Raw genomic sequence first — 17,192 nt, 5'->3', positions numbered from 1 at the left:
AAAAAAGCCAACACAACCAATGTTGTAAGATTGGCTGGCTCTGCTTAAATGATTTTTGGGTGCTTTTTATTTTGTTATGTGAGTTTTTTTTGGGCAAAACTAAATGCTTTTTTAGTAAGAAGAATATTAGACATATAATGATAATATATATAAGTCCAATTTCATGGTTCACGCTATTTCTTTTATAGAATGGTTGTAGTTTAACTTATTCTTCCAATTTTCTTATGTAATCAATTTAAGATACAAACATTTTTAGTCGTAGATATTGTCGAAACTAAGTTTTGCAACAAAACTAAAAATAAAATTTTAATAGATTTTTTGTTTGTGCACATTAAGAAAAATTGCAGTAACATTTAGTATAGAATCAATCATGGATGATTTTCTCCATTTAAAAGAACATCGAGCTCCATATTGATAGATCATAATCGGTTAAGTAAAAACTGCATTAAGAAATTTTCATAAATGATTGATCTCATGCAGAACAAAAATCAAGCCTATTGTCGTTGATCGGTAAAGCTAAAAAAAAACCATGACAAAAAGCAAATTTGCCACTCAGCCATTATAGCAAACCCAAAAATCTATAAAAGAAAGTGAGGGTTTAAAACTTTAAATAGTGACATCCTAGGGTCACTGCATGACGTCATGGGCTGGAATGTTTAAGCAATTGGGACAAAAATCATACAAAGATGGTGCCACTGTGCCACATAGCACAATGGACTCTCTTAATTTACCTGTGCAATGGATTGAAATATGGACGACAGTGCACATGGACTATGAGTCTATGATTATGGACTTTTAATTCAACAATTGATTATTCTTAGCAATTATTGACATGCGCATTAATTAATTGGATTTCCAAATAAATTAATCATAGCATATTAGAAGAAAAACTCAAAAAATAAAATAAAATAATTTGACAAAATGAAGGGCTAACTTGACAAAAATTGACAAAATCGTGGAGCAACATATGGGTCCATTTGGATACTGCTTATTTTGCTGAAAACTGAAAATTAAAAACTAATAACGCTGTAATAATATAATTTTTAAATGTGTGAATAGTGTCGTAGAACCTATTTTTAATGAAAATTTTGTTGAAAAAAGAGATTTGTGGGTCTTGTGAACAATGCACGGGACTCGTTGGAAAGCAATGAAACACGCTTCTCAATAAAAAAAGAAAGGCGACACTATAGCTGTGGGTCCCACATATGAAAATGCCAAATGCCAAAATGCAAGAATAGAAACACTAATCAAATGGGTATTAAAGGTATGTTTGGATACCGTTTATTTTGCAGAAAACTAAAAATACTGTAACAAAATAATTTTTAAATATGTAAATAGTGACATGAGACCCATTTTTAATGAAAGTTTTGTTAAAAAAAAGATTTGAAAATCCCGTAAACAGTGCATGAGACCTACCAAAAAAGCCACCACAACCACAAAAACGCACTTCACAGAAAAAAAAATAAAATATATATATATATATATACAGTGTCCAAACGGGTACTAAGGCATAACTTCTTAAAGAGAAGTAGAGGAGACATCCAAACATTCTTTTAAATGATATACCTTGCTGTAAACAAACAAACAACCAACGATGTTGTACACCAATCATATTTTTACCCATCAATCTGATTTCTTTCACAATTCATTCTACCTTGCAAGCAACAGCGCTAAAAGCAAAATGTCAAAAAGCGTTTCTACATTAAACTCTCTCAAAAAATTTCAACCAGATCTTTGAAATCGAAAAATCCATCTCAAAATCTCGCTCTTTACCCTGTACATACAGAGGAAGAATGTACCATTTGAGATAGATCTCATCAACAATTTCTACCCAATCATAAGAATGTCATCAATTAAAAGGGAAGGAAGCATCCAAAACAAGGGCAATTAACAAAATCCCATATACTTCAATGCCTGCATTTTGTCAAAGTTGAAATATTTGATCTTTTCTTTTTTCCTTTTCAAAAAAAGAGGAGCCTACACAATAAAAAGGGACTTATTTACACCCTCTTGGGCTTCTTCACACCCCCTTCCTTCTTATCACCCTCTGCACCTTTTTTCTTATCCTTTCTCTCCCTCTTCTTTAAAGCTGTCATGTGGGCCTTAAGGATAGTTGCATAAGAAGCTTGGAAGCGCTGATGATCCTTTGCTCCAACCTTTTCCAATGAAAACCAATTAATATCGTTAGCCATGCACAGAAAGAAAGACATTTTCCACCACAAAGAAAGAAAATAAATAGACATTCACCTCAACAAACATAAAGTTACATTACTCAAAAGGTTTCAGGATTGTTGGATCTTCAAAGAAAAGCTGTTTAGATCATGGATTTTTTTTTTTTTTTTTTAATGTCTTTGAAAGATAAATAAATAAATAAGTAAAACCTAGGCACTAGGCAGTCACATCTCAGTTTCCAAAGCAATTATACTTGATAAGGAGAAAAAGGAGATGAGCACACCCTTAAAAAGGGCATGGCAGCATTCTCAGATATATGTACACTTCATTAACGTATAATATCTATATATATTACTGCAACATTTCTTTTTGCTGGTGCATTCATTAGTGCAATCCAGAGTCATGGCTACATCAACAAGGCAATTATGGTACCTTGTAGGTCCTCAATTCCGAGCTGATTACATTTAATCAAGCAAAAGAGGCAAAGTACCTTTTTTTGGATAAGTTTAAAGAGCCAAAAGACTTTTTGGGATGACATCTTCATGTTGTCAAAATATCTAACCCAGAAAGATGGTTGCCATACCTGCTACAACAGGATACCATTCCCACATACATATCTAATACTATAGTTATATTTTAGGACATTGGATATTATGTGCCTAAGCTGCTTCGCAAATGTTGACAAGGCCAGAGTTAATTTTGGCAAGTCAATTGTTGATAGTCTAGCTATGCTGAAGCTCAAACTTGGCATGGTGTCCCACTCTACATGTGGGCACACAATATGAGAATAACATTGGTACAAATAACTCTTACCTTACTTTTTTCCCTTCTTAATAAGCTAGTTTTGGCACCAAGGGGAAGGAGAAGGGGAACAGGAGGCATATAAGAGACCTACGCTTAATGAGTTATGATCCATAATTGATTGTGCTACCTCTTGGGATGAGGTCTGAATTCTAGCTAATTTTGATTTTAATCTAATCATGTACCCAATCAAAGCTTTTTTCAATTATAAACTAAAGGATGGACCCCAATGGACTCTCAAAGCTTTAAGTAGAAAAACTATCTAGTCCAACAAAATATTTGGCCACGGCATGGGTTTAAGGTCCAATAAAGTCAGACTTAGTTGTAGACCACATAAAATGACAGCTCCGTTTTTACATATTGATGGATGATACAAAAAGAAAACAGAAAGGACAAATGGAGTGGTGGCACAATAACAAAAATCATGTTAGTGAGCTTTATAGCCTCCTACATATTTAGTTATTTCATTCATTAGTTAAACCAAGCCATCTCAAGTCTCAACTATCCCTTACTTCCTAGTTATGTTTTGTATGGTTCTCTTGTCTGAAGAACTATTGTCTTGCTTAAGTAGTAGGACTTCATATGGTGTGTAAAAAGAGGTGACCACAGTTCCTGTATCACATCCAAAGATTCATTGCCCAAGACTCATGTATATTCCTCCCATCAATCAACCAATTAAAAGATCAAGAAGTATATGTTCTATCTAACTAATTCTTATGACTCTCCATCTAACATCTTGAACCATCTCCCAAAAATTTCTAATTTTCAGATCAAGGGAGAAATTACCGCTGAAGTTGCCCTCAATTGATGTGCTCCACCATGATACTACTTTTTCCAGAAAAACTAATGTTTCAAAGAATAGAAACCACAAATAAAAAGGCCCTACCAATCCTAAGGCACCAACAATTTCAAATGCCAGTGTAACAAACATATAAGATTGTATTATCGAATGACATGAAACAATAAATGAGACATATTCATCATTCAGATCTCAGATCTAAACTTACATTCAATTCCAACAACAGAACTATGTGAATCCCTCAACCAAAAAAAAAATCCACAATACTCAAAGTCAAGCACCCAATTCAAAGCTTCTTAACTATGTAACTTCAATAACAAAGCTAAAGAACGGAAGGGGATGCAATGAGTATAAGGGACAAAAAGAAACATACTGAAGTAGAAATCGTCTTTTTCCCATCAGTAGCACGGATAAGGCATCTGTACTCAATTGCTTCACCAGCAGTTGTCATTTTATTTCTCTTCACCTTAGACTTTAAAGATGCTAAAACATTGCAAGAATGAAAAGCACTGATCAGGATACTAAACATAACACCACAAAATCGTTTAAGAGAAAACAATGGAATGCAGATTATACATACATCGTTTAAGAGTAACCCAAACAGAACCCTTCTCGGTGCTGCGCTCAAACATGCTGGTGAGTTCATTAAGAAACGGGTCTGGCTGTAAAAGAACCTGAACATTCCAAGGCAAAAAAAAGCCAAACAAACTTAGTTTCAGACAATAGCCTAGTAAAAAAAATTAGGGAATCAAATCATGTACGCAAGCATCGCAAATAGCGGCACACATACAATAAAGAAATTATATCTTAAACACATAATACATAGAATTTTTTTTATGGATACAATAGCATTCTAAACCTAAGGAAATCACTCCATGACAATTTCTCCTTATTACCAGGCCAAGACACCAATAAGATTTTTCTTTCCTTTCTTCAATAACCGGAATTCAAACCCACATCCTTTATTTGATGAAATAAAACTATACCAGTAGAAACCACTTGTAATACATAAGAACAATTTTATTTACAATGAATCATAAATCCATAACAACAACCATTTTCCAACTTGGCCAATGTGGAATGCGAAAACCATGCAATATATATATATATACAAATCTGAAAAGCAATGTATGTCTATACACAAATGCATACATACATACACTTTGTGCATTATATAAATTGAACCACAAAAACTTAAAAGGCACAAATCAGATTTGATATTCAGCAACGAAACCTATACATACACACAGAATATATCTATACACAAAAACAAACAACAGGATCACCCAAAAATCTTTGAATAAAGAAAATTCAACTTTGAAAACAAGAAGCTCCGTACACTGCAATTCAATATATATATATATATATACACACAAATTAAGAGAGAGAAAGTGAGAGAGAAGAGAATTTACCATGATGAAGGCTGTGAATGAGATCTGATCGCCGATGCAGAAACCCTAACAGTCTCTCTCTCTCTCTCTCTCTCTCGCTCGCTCTCTCTCTCTTTGTTTCTTTCTCTCTTTTTGGACTTATAAGAGTAGCGCACAAGTTTTCTGCGATTCTTTAAAAACTGAATACCTCACACTTATATATCGCTCAAGTGCTGTGCTTAATACGTACGTAATTACGAATAATTGGACCAGAAGTCTTTTGGGTCTTCCACCACTTTGTTACTCTCTAACAATATTTAAATATTTTTGGCAAAAAGTTAAAAAAAAAAAATTTTAAATAATATTTAAAATTAATCATAATAAAAAATAAGAAGGGTTGATAAAGTAATAAAAAGAAACCCAAAAATAATATTCAATTGATGTCTTTAGTAAAAAGGAAACATCATTGAGTGAACTCTATCTATATATATATATATATAAATTAAAATCAAAGAGTATGATTGAGTTTTGCAGAATTAAACTATACCAGTAGAAACCACTTGTTATACATAGAACAATTTTATTTACAATGAATCGTAAATCCATAACAACAACCATTTTCCAACTTGGTCAATGTGGAATGCGAAAACCATGCAATATATATATATATACAAATCTGAAAAGCAATGTATGTCTATACACACATGCATACATACATACACTTTGTGCATTATATAAATTGAACCACAAAAACTTAAAAGGCACTAATCAGATTTGATTTTCGGCAACGAAACCTATACATACACACAGAATATATCTATACACAAAAACAAACAACAGGATCACCCAAAAATCTTTGAATAAAGAAAATTCAACTTTGAAAACAAGAAGCTCCGTACACTGCAATTCAATATATATATATATATATACACACAAATTAAGAGAGAGAAAGTGAGAGAGAAGAGAATTTACCATGATGAAGGCTGTGAATGAGATCTGATCGCCGATGCAGAAACCCTAACAGTCTCTCTCTCTCTCTCTCTCTCTCGCTCGCTCTTTCTTTCTTTGTTTCTTTCTCTCTTTTTGGACTTATAAGAGTAGCGCACAAGTTTTCTGCGATTCTTTAAAAACTGAATACCTCACACTTATATATCGCTCAAGTGCTGTGCTTAATACGTACGTAATTACGAATAATTGGACCAGAAGTCTTTTGGGTCTTCCACCACTTTGTTACTCTCTAACAATATTTAAATATTTTTGGCAAAAAGTTAAAAAAAAAAAATTTTAAATAATATTTAAAATTAATCATAATAAAAAATAAGAAGGGTTGATAAAGTAATAAAAAGAAACCCAAAAATAATATTCAATTGATGTCTTTAGTAAAAAGGAAACATCATTGAGTGAACTCTATCTATATATATATATATATAAATTAAAATCAAAGAGTATGATTGAGTTTTGCAGATTTAATAGTGTTTGAATTGTTTAATTTCTAAAAAATTATATATGTTAATCAACATATTTTAATGATATGTTATAGGTTTCGATTTATAAGATTACATTTGGCAACGTCCAATAATTTCAAATTTTTTTTTAATTGGGATAGTTAAAAATTTTGGTATTTATAAATTTGTCAAAATTCAAACTTATAATAATTGATGAAGAGAATAATGACACGTCATCTCAGTTTAGAAATGAGGTCGAGTTTGATGGCATGGTCAGTCAACTTGGTGTTGTGGGCCTTGTGGCAACTTAGCCATGGCGCGAAAAGGCTGCCTAAACAACTAACCAAGTCAACTCTATCTATTCCATCCAAAAAAAAAAAAATTTCAGCTCTATCTCTATATGGAAGTGCATTCATGCCCATCCACCCTAACTGAAGTTATGATATCAATTATAACATTAGATAACCTCCAAATTAGAGGTGCAAATTACATAAGATAACTTATCTGATATCTCAAAGAGATTGGTTTCTTAAACCGCATACATAAAATCAAAGGAAGACCTACAATAGCATTAATATTAATAAAAAAATTGAATTAATGATAAAGTGGAGGAAAATAATTCTCTTGAATATCTATAATCAACCCCAAAATTTTAGGATTAAGCCTTGATCATTGTTATTACAAATTTTAATTGCTTAAATTTTATACATATTATTTTAGTAATAAAATAATTAATTATTTGAATATTATAGATAATATTTGTATTTGTGAAAATTAAATATTTTTATTCTAAAAATAAATCTACGTAAGTAGTTTTTATTTATTTATTATTCAGTAAGTAGTTTTAAGAAAGTAGAGTGAAAAGTTGGATTTAAATAATTAGTAATCTATATGCGATTAGTGACATTTTATATCTAAAAGGTTGGAGTTAAACTTCTCACTTAAAAAAAAAAAAAAAAAATTGCAATTCTCAATAATTTTTGTCAAATGAATAATCAAAATTTTATAAATTTTTAAGAGTTTAACAATTCTTATCCCACATTCCTATGTAGTGAACATACTAGTGAAAGAGTAGAAACTTTCCCTATATTTGGATGTCTCCTCCCCTCTCCTCTCCCTCCGTTCCAAACATACCATTTATTGTGTTTTAGATCTAACCCAGTTTCACTCTCCCGGCATGAAGCTTTGAGTAATAAAATAATTAATTATTTGAATATTATAGATAATATTTGTATTTGTGAAAATTAAATATTTTTATTCTAAAAATAAATCTACGTATGTAGTTTTTATTTATTTATTATTCAGTAAGTAGTTTTAAGAAAGTAGAGTGAAAAGTTGGATTTAAATAATTAGTAATCTATATGCGATAAGTGACATTTTATATCTAAAAGGTTGGAGTTAAACTTCTCACTTAAAAAAAAAAAAAAAAAAATTGCAATTCTCAATAATTTTTGTCAAATGAATAATCAAAATTTTATAAATTTTTAAGAGTTTAACAATTCTTATCCCACATTCCTATGTAGTGAACATACTAGTGAAAGAGTAGAAACTTTCCCTATATTTGGATGTCTCCTCCCCTCTCCTCTCCCTCCGTTCCAAACATACCATTTATTGTGTTTTAGATCTAACCCAGTTTCACTCTCCCGGCATGAAGCTTTGATTTTTTTTTTTTTTTGGAGCATGAGTGTTAAAAATCATCCTCCCTAATGCATTGTAATCCCATTTGAAATGTTTGAAGGAGAATGATTGCTTGCTTCAGAGTGATTGGTCGCATCCCCTTTATAAATTGAAGGGGCACTACTTGTATTTGTTATGCTTCATTATCAAGCTTTTTGTCTTTTGATCTTAATGCTTTATCTAGACTGCTTATTGTTTATACGAATTGCAATGAAAGCCCTTGCTGAGTCCCTGCTCTAAATAAATATTGAAGAAGGAATTGGCCACCTTTCAGTTTAAACAAGTTTAGTTTGTATAAAAGTTCCTTCCATAATCTAAACAAAGATATACCATATCCGAATGTGAAATCAAAATTTACATAATGTTCAGTTCATTTCTTGAAGCTGAATGACTACATCAAAGCTGAATTTTTGACCTGCCTCAAATGTGGCTTCAAGATCTTCGAAGCTCTGCTCAACTCTCAAGTCTTTGCCGACTTTTAAACCTTCCTGTAATAATTTAAAAGCACAGAGCTAAATTTAGGCTCCATGGGATTGTACATAACACAAAATCTCAATAGCCAAGAGACTGGGGTAATCATGTTGTTGGATGATGCATGACTAGGAATAGAGATTAGGCATCAATGTAAGTGAAGTACATCAAAAATGATTTAAATGATGGAAGAAGCATTACACTTCATCATGGCTGTGTTTTGTAACAATCAATTAATGCACTGATGTAACAATTATACATGGCATATTCAAGAAAGCTTGGTTAAGCAGTTAGTCAACAATTGCCAAGAGTGTTTAGTTACAAAGTAGCTAACCTAAGCCACCTGACTTTGCACCTATGAAGTATGAACAACAAAGTCTAAGAATTTGTAAAGAGGTCTTTGATTAAAAGTAAACACTATTTAGTTTAGAACTGAGTTTTCTTCCGATAGCAATCTTGAAGAGTTGTTAGCAATCTTCCGATACAAATCTACAATAATGCTATTATTATCCTTAACATTGACCACCCACTCATAGATCATTTCATCCCTCATAATGTTTAATGGGAAGACAAGTCCTCTATGTTCAAACTATGCACAAGCTATTAAGGCTAACATTCCAGGCACTAAATCAAACTACAATACACAATGTTCTAGTTTCCATTACAAAATGCAACTTTCGACTTTTTATTACAATTCTGGAACTTTTGATATTGGAAAAGATAAACTTGGTTTAAAACTAATAACGGTTCCAATGTTGAAATCATATCTCTTTTTTTTTCTTTTTCTTTTTTGTTCAATAGTTTGAAACCTTGATTTTTTAAAATGAAATTTGAAACCATGATTTCAATTTCCTACCATCAAATGCAGGCATTTGAAAACATTCACCTACTATTATCAAGCACATTAATGAAGCTAACATATTGAAGTAAATAGAGAGCATTGTCTAGATAAAGGAGACAAAAGAAAAATAAGTAAAAAATCATGTAATTTAAATAAATATACAAATAAAATAAAATATCATTCCTACCTTTTCTACATATTCAGCTATGGTAGAGTTAATCACCTCCTTGATTACTTGCTCGTAAACTTTAGAAGGTCCAAGTACCTCTAACAGAATGTCTTTTGGTATCTGCTAGACACAAAAAGGTATAATGCAACCGCCACCACAGTCAACAAAATTCTGCATCCATTATGCTTGTGTCTGTTTGTGTGCTATGTATATCAATCCACGTAAACATATATAATCGTGTTTGTACAGATCTTTCTCTCTTACACACACTGAGACACAGACACATGCATGCATTTCTATCTGTGTTCATGGGAGTGTCCCATTGTGCATGCATCTCCATTGGATGGTGTAGATGGATGCAACCAATGGATAAGATAAAAGTTATCATAACAGATTCAAAGGAGCCATAAATAAAACAAGAGAGCTTCCAACCCACACGGCCATGGTTGCATTTGAAGAATAATAACTTTCAAACACACATCATACTGTGCGGAGAGAGAGAGGAAGGAGAAGAAGAGAATAAGTTATAAAATCAAAGTGGAAAAAACTCTAATGGTTTCATTTAAAGAACCACTTCTAAACACTGGAAAAAAAGACAGTGCAATAGAAGGGAAAAAGAGAGAGAGAGAGAGAGAGAGAGAGAGAGAGAGAGGAATTAGTCCCATTACCTAAGCAGTTGATATTGGTTGAGAAAGGAACTACCCTCAATCTCACTCTCAGTTCACCTAATTGTAAAAATTAAAGGTGTTTCTAGTAGCTTGGTAAGCATATGAATTAATGTTTAGATAATGAGCCATACTATATTAGGAAAGAATTTTTTTTTTCTATTTCTGGTCAGGAGGGAGAAATAATCTCAAAAGAATTCATTGATAGGTAACAGACACACACCTATATAGATTTTCAACAAACAAAATTTGATTTGCCACACACACACACATATAGATTTTCAACAAACAAAACTTGATATGCCAAATATTTTCCCCAACCAACCATTTTCCAAGCCTTTATCTGTAAGGTGCATCAGGCATGCCTCATGTGTTGATGGTTGCGGTTGGGGTTGATGATGTGTGTCAAGAATGCCACAGTGAGACATCCTTCACTTACACTTGAAAACCATTTCCCAATTGGATTACTAATCACAATAAGTTAAACAAGTTGATTGCAGGCTGCAGCAGAATCAAAGTACACAGAAACTTACATTTGGTGTTTTTCCTGAGTTGTCAAATTGTTTGTCCAAGACAAAATAGCCAAGGGAAGAAATCATGAAAAGAAAATGTTAGAGATATATTCGTAGGAGGAAACCAAAAAACAGAAACGTGGTAGATGAAATATATATATATATATATATATAAGAAGTTACAAAATCATTTCCTAACTTATATCATTTAGACAATTTATATTAGCAGTCAAATTAACAGTGTTCAAGCATCCAGAAAAGGATGAACCAAATATCTCTGTTCATGTTGCTTTTATTTTTCAATCCAAGTTTACACAAGAACTCCCTCTTGTGGCAAAGAGCTCTGGAAAGAGATAATCAACCGAAGAGGACAAAAGAGACTACTGCTAGAAAATGTCAATGAACAACGGAGACAAGGCAATTGCCTTGCTATGCTTGTGAGCCTGTCTCTATTTCACATTCTAGCCCTTTTGTCAATGTTTTTATTTTTGGAAGTTACTAGTACTAATGATGATTTGAAGACAATTTTTTTTTTTTCCTAAACTAGACTTGTATCCATTCTCAAACTTATATGTTTTACCACATTTATTAATAACTCCCAGTATTCAGTTATCATTTTTAAAGCTTTGTTACATACAGTCCATAATTTCTAAGCTTCAACTCTCAATAAATTATTATAATGTGTGTAGAATACATCAACCATGTCACTTAAGGAACACAGATGGTTAACAAAAGTCATGGTTGAAGCTACAAACAGTACCAATGTTGGAGGACACAATGGTCTGATATTTTTAATTGCCTATTAGAGGTGTAATTTCTCAAACCGCATGCACATAAGAACACAGAAGTGGTACTAAGAAGTGCATGGTTAGAGCATGTGGAGGCCCCTCCATAAAAACCACAAGTACATGGAGTGCTGCTCTAAACTAGTCAACCACAACAAAGGATAGTTAAATAGTCATTAAATGATTGGAAGCCACTTCTATTGACTACTGTAACTCTTCATATATGACCATATGCAGTTAGAAAACAAAAACGAAAAACAAAAGAAATGAGCCTCTCCATGATAAAATAAACATCAAATTGAAAATCTTACCTCCTTTTACTCTTCGAAAGCCGGGTATTGGCTGTGCTGCAGCAACCATTTTGTCAAAAACATTGTCAAAAATTGCTTGAGTTTTGGCACCAAAAATCTCAACACTTATCTGGTGGCAAAAATTACAGATATAATTTGTGGTCAAAACCTCAACGCTTATCTGGTAGTAAAATTTACAAATACCATTTGTTGTCAAAATTCAACAATTGCAAAATGCAAAGACTATTTATGAACATATGCATTACAAATTTACCAATCCACCAACAAAAAAAATAAACAGAACAAAGGTGATCTCTATAACAATATGGGAATAGATGTCTTCATATCATCATTAATACTACTAACTACCAAAAATAAAAATCATTTTAGCATACCTTTAGTTCTCTACCCTTACTAGTACTCGTGGCAGCAACAGAAAAATCATCAAACTGAGAAGAAGAAACTCCAACATCTTTTACACCTAAAAAGTAGCACAAAATATTATATTATTGTGCAGAATAGTTAATAATATCATTAGGAAGAAGCTCAACGGTACATTTTGGAGGAGAATAAATTGGATCTGCACCTGATATTACGGCACAAACAGCAGGATGATATTTATGAATTCTCCTGTAAAATGAAAGGGAAACATGAAGATCAAATAAGGAATACATGCGGAATTTTTCAGTACTAAAAATTACTGGAATTGATACATTAAACGACACATTTTTTGCAAGACCTCATACAATATATATATATATATATATGCCCCCAATAATTAAACTAGTCTATATTACTTATGAAGCACTTAAAAGTAAAGAACTCCAATCAATGACCTCAATCTCAATTGTTATGGTGATGCACTGATGCCTCCCTATTATATACTACCAACTTCTTCATCCAAAATATAATCTAAGCCACAATGGTTTGACATTTTTCGATGGTACATCCAATCTCCTCTTAAGTCCCCGTCCCTCCCCCATTTTTTTTTTTTTTTTTTTTTACTGCATTTTTTAAGGCATATTCAGTTAAAAGTCAGGCATAGACTTATCTGTAGCATTAATGGTGTGTTTGGATGGCAGGATTTGGGCACATGCATTTACAGTTTGATAATTAAAATTCAAATACCTTGTTTGGATAGTTTACAAGGGTCAAGTATTTGGAATTCACAAACCCATCAAGGATTTTAAACCTTAAAATCCTTGAATTTGAAATAACTTCTAAACCCATAGAATTTTAAAAATCCAAATGACATAATTTAAGAAACCATAAAATCCTTAAACTTGGATTTTAAAATCCTTAAATTTGGTTTAAACCTTGAGGTTTTTGAGGTTTCTTTAAGGTGAAATTCCTTAATTCCAAATCCATCACTTCAAAATTCAAGTATCCAAACGCAACCTTGAGGTTTCGATTTGGAATTAAGGAATTCCAAATCCATCACTTCAAAATTCAAGTATCCAAACGCATCCTTAACGAAACCTCAAAAACCTCAAGGTTGGAGTGTCATCAATACAAACGTTTTAAATTAGTGTCATTTCATCAATCCTCAAAAAAGTTTGCTGTAATTTAACTAAAAAAAATTATGACAAATGAAATGAGTTTGCATATATTACATTTTTTAACAACCAAAGACATAAATTGCTTTATCATACCCAAAAAAAAAAATCTGCTTGCTTTTGTTATTAAAATGATTTTAAACCAAAGAAGACAAAGTTGAAAACTTTTATACCTTTTCATTTGATGTGGAGCGTCATATCTGAAATGAGGTGAAAAACGCAAGTTTCTGGGAGTAAAGCCGTTTAATACTGGTTGCTTGTGTTTGTGACTTACTGTTATCTGTACCCAAAACTCCAATTTGTGAAGTGAGTAATAAATACCATTGGAATGTAACGAAAATTTAGAGGAGAGAGAGAGAGAGAGAGAGAGAGAGAGAAAGAGAAACCTTTAGATTTAAAGCTGAGAAGAGACAATTAACGGCTATTTCCATTATTATCTTCAATTCTTCTCTCTATCCCTCCCTTGGGTTTTTGGCTCTCCAAGTAATGCTCAGTGAGTGTTACACTTCTCTTTCTAAGAGACCGTGGAAACGACGACGTTGTGGCGTTAGGAAGTAAAAACGATGGCGTTTCTTTGTAACAGAATAGTATCATGTTTGAATCTTCCGAATAAGATTTTATTTTCTCAATTTAATTTAACAATGTAATAACTAATAACCACTAGTAACTAATGCATCAATTTTCTAAAACTAAAAAAATAAAAATAAAAACTATCACATCATTATTTTTTTTTTTTTTTGAGGGACAAACATCATTTAATAATTAAAGTAATCCTTTGGGATCAATTTTTAATAATATGATATTAGATATACTTTTAGATATAGAATTTATACTCAAATCCATAAAAATGTATTTGCACAAAATCCTTATACATTTTCTTTAGATTTATTACTTTGGACAAAAAGTAAAAATATATAAAATAAGATATCTACACAATTTCTTAATTTGTGACTTGGTGTACCTTAAACCCCTCAATTAACTTCAATCATGTAATTGTATTGACCAATAAATCACATAGTTAAAATCATGTTTGAACAGAACAGTATCATGTTTGAATCTTGAATAAGATCTTATTTTCTCAATTTAATTTAACAATGTAATAACTAATAACCAACAGTAACTACTACATCAATTCTCTATATATTAAATAAAAAAAAAAAACAACTATCACATCATTAATTTTTTTTTTTTTGAGGGACAAACATCATTTAATAATTATTTTTTGAAAGATAATTACAACAGCTGTTATCTCCGCGGCTCGAACATTTTTCCCCCTAGACTCCCAAAATCCTAATACGTTTTCTTTAGATTTATTGCTTTGGACAAAAAGTAAAAATATATAAAATAAAATATTTACAAAATTCCTTAATTGGTGACTTGGTGTACCTTAAACCCCTCAATTAACTTCAATCATGTAATTGTATTTACCAATCAATCACATAGTTAAATTAGTTTTTCTTGAAAAATATAACATCGCTTTTGTATATTTTTTTAATTAAATTAAGGGGCTGTATTCAATTGTAAACCTAAGATACACTTAAATAATTTTATCTAATTTTTGTCCATAAAATATTACACAAGGTATCGTATTTTAGTCATTTTAGATTCCTCTCAAGTTCGTGTTGCCTTGAACATGCCACCCGCACTAGATTATAAATAGAGACCAAAACCCCATATAAGGAGTACAAACTCAGAGTCACTCTAGCTATTCCTAGTAGTTTATAATGGCAACAAGCTTTTCACCAAAAATTCTTACCAATATTTTCTTGGTATTGGTCGTAACCGCGGCCATGTATGCAGCCAAAGCTACGGAACTTAAAGAAACCAAGCTATCCTTTTACATGCATGACATCTCAGCCTTCGGCGACCCCAAAGCCACGACGATCCCAGTTGCAGGCATTGCTGGCAAGGCTTGGACATTCACCCAATTTGGCACAGTTTATGTCGTCGACGACAATATCACCAAAACCCCAGATCCAAAGTCACCTAAAGTTGCGCAATTTCAAGGCCTGTACGTGACAGCCGCGCTTGATGGGTTGCGTTATTTTGCTACGGCATCAATAGTGTTCACAAATAAAGAGTACAACGGAAGCACCATACAAATACAAGGTACTGATAAGTACCCTGCTACAGAGGTTGCAGTGGTGGGCGGGACTGGGGAATTCCGATTTGCTAGGGGCTATGCAACTTCTAAGATATATTTCTGGGACGTTGTTACCCAACACTCGGTTGTCCAGTTGAATGTTACGGTGCAAACTAGTTGAAAATATTGACGGTTCACAGATATATGGACCAGTGGAACATATATACGTGGCGCGAGGAATAGGCGATATGAACAGTAAAATCGACTCCTCTGAAGTCGAATTGTTAGAAATGCAATATGTTTGAAACGTTGCCTAACTAATAATATTGTTTAGGTTTTGTAGTTGTTTTCTTAAAAATCCCCGTATTTTAGCGTGTTCAGTAGAACTAGTCATTAGACAAATACCTCTCCTACTTATTTTCTATAATCCTATTTGTGTTTATGGTTTAAAAGCAATAATATCGTTGTCCTGTGTTATTGAAATAAAGTACTGGATTTCATCTTTGAATTTTTTTTTTTTTTTTGGCACTCATAAAGTATTACTATTATCATTTTTTCTCAAAAAAGAAAGAAGGAAAAAAAAAAATGTATTTCAATCATCCCATGACTGAAATTATTCACTCTTCCAAAAAATCCTATCACTAGTGCCCAGTGATCCTTCTCTCTAATCGCAAATTGCCATCTATTGTAAGATGCTAGTCATGCAATGTAAAGAAAATCTAAAACCTTCATGTTTGTGAGTTTGAATGGATATGCCAAGATATTGAAATTTTCATTCAAAGGATTAAAAATTTTAGTTTATGAAAATTCAACGGTTGATGTACATGATGTGGTACTGAAAATTACTTTAAATTAGTCGCAACGCCACGCAATGCACAGGAATATCTAATTATTTTGTAATGAAATATAATATATAATTTATTTTCTAAAATATTCATAAAATTATATAATTATGACTAATCATCTGTAACAAAGCATTTTTCTCATAAGAGAATTTTATTTTAGATGTATTAAACTATTAATCAATAATTTTTCTTTATATAACTGTTTACCAAACTAATAAAGGGTTTGGTAAATAGAGGGAAAGAATCTTTTTTTCCCCTAAAATAAACAATGTTATACTACTTTATTGGAGATTCTAGCATTTTACCCTTAATTTTTAAAAAAAAAAAAAAAAAAAAAAAAAAAAAAAAAAAAAAAGAGCAAGCATGGAACTCGAGTTCCATGCAAAAAATTTTTTACGATCGCCCCATATCAGGTTCAAGGAGCTCTATAGTGGCATTTTTAATCCCTATAATGACGTTTTAAAGCCCTACAGCAGAGTTTTCTTGCAAAAAAAAAAAAAATTTAAGTGTGATCGCCCCATACCAGTTCAAGGAGTCCTATAGTTGCGTTTTTAAACCCTATAGTGACGTTTTAAAGCCCTATAGCGGTGTTTTCTTGCAAATTTTTTTATAAGTGTGATCAACCCATACCAGTTCAAGGAGCTCTATAGTGGCATTTTGGAACTCGAGTTCCATACATTTTTTTTTTAAGTTTGATCAAGCATAACTCGA

The 17,192-nt window shown here is 32.0% G+C and overlaps 3 protein-coding genes across 3 annotated transcripts; 1 reads left to right on the top strand and 2 right to left on the bottom strand.

The window, feature by feature from the left end:
* Positions 1-1,682: 1,682 nt before the first annotated feature.
* Positions 1,683-5,354, bottom strand: LOC112034403 (signal recognition particle 14 kDa protein). The gene is made up of 4 exons (XM_024067230.2): positions 5,185-5,354; positions 4,353-4,446; positions 4,146-4,255; positions 1,683-2,156 (listed from the first exon to the last, which is right to left on the bottom strand). Exons 1-4 carry the CDS (start codon positions 5,185-5,187, stop codon positions 2,001-2,003), a joined length of 363 nt encoding a protein of 120 aa, XP_023922998.1. The 5' UTR covers positions 5,188-5,354; the 3' UTR covers positions 1,683-2,000.
* A 3,115-nt stretch (positions 5,355-8,469) lies between these two features.
* LOC112034411 (uncharacterized) lies at positions 8,470-14,063 on the bottom strand. The gene is made up of 8 exons (XM_024067242.2): positions 13,940-14,063; positions 13,727-13,833; positions 12,584-12,627; positions 12,393-12,478; positions 12,019-12,127; positions 10,944-10,957; positions 9,764-9,865; positions 8,470-8,752 (listed from the first exon to the last, which is right to left on the bottom strand). Exons 1-8 carry the CDS (start codon positions 13,982-13,984, stop codon positions 8,630-8,632), a joined length of 630 nt encoding a protein of 209 aa, XP_023923010.1. The 5' UTR covers positions 13,985-14,063; the 3' UTR covers positions 8,470-8,629.
* Positions 14,064-15,257: 1,194 nt separating this feature from the next.
* On the top strand, positions 15,258-15,817 carry LOC112034390 (pterocarpan synthase 1). The gene has a single exon (XM_024067208.2). It carries the CDS (start codon positions 15,278-15,280, stop codon positions 15,815-15,817), a length of 540 nt encoding a protein of 179 aa, XP_023922976.2. The 5' UTR covers positions 15,258-15,277.
* The last annotated feature ends 1,375 nt before the right edge of the window (positions 15,818-17,192 follow it).

This window comes from Quercus suber, unplaced genomic scaffold, assembly GCF_002906115.3.
Source record: "Quercus suber isolate HL8 unplaced genomic scaffold, Cork oak 2.0 scaffold_472, whole genome shotgun sequence".
Lineage (NCBI taxonomy): Eukaryota > Viridiplantae > Streptophyta > Magnoliopsida > Fagales > Fagaceae > Quercus > Quercus suber.
The sequence above is the reverse complement of the archived record's forward strand: the minus strand, read 5'-3'. Positions and strand labels throughout refer to the sequence as shown.

Bases quoted from the DNA above. Each gene is read 5' to 3' on its own strand.
- LOC112034390 (XM_024067208.2), top strand. From the start codon at position 15,278: ATGGCAACAAGCTTTTCACCAAAAATTCTTACCAATATTTTCTTGGTA.
- LOC112034403 (XM_024067230.2), bottom strand. The intron at 4,256-4,352 runs GTATGTATAATC...GCAATGTTTTAG, and splicing joins TTGGGTTACTCTTAAACGAT to CATCTTTAAAGTCTAAGGTG. The intron at 2,157-4,145 runs GTATGTTTCTTT...TCATTGGAAAAG, and splicing joins AAAAGACGATTTCTACTTCA to GTTGGAGCAAAGGATCATCA.
- LOC112034411 (XM_024067242.2), bottom strand. From the start codon at position 13,984: ATGGAAATAGCCGTTAATTGTCTCTTCTCAGCTTTAAATCTAAAG. The intron at 12,628-13,726 runs GTATAAAAGTTT...TTCATTTTACAG, and splicing joins GCTCCACATCAAATGAAAAG to GAGAATTCATAAATATCATC. The intron at 8,753-9,763 runs GTAGGAATGATA...AAATTATTACAG, and splicing joins TAGCTGAATATGTAGAAAAG to GAAGGTTTAAAAGTCGGCAA.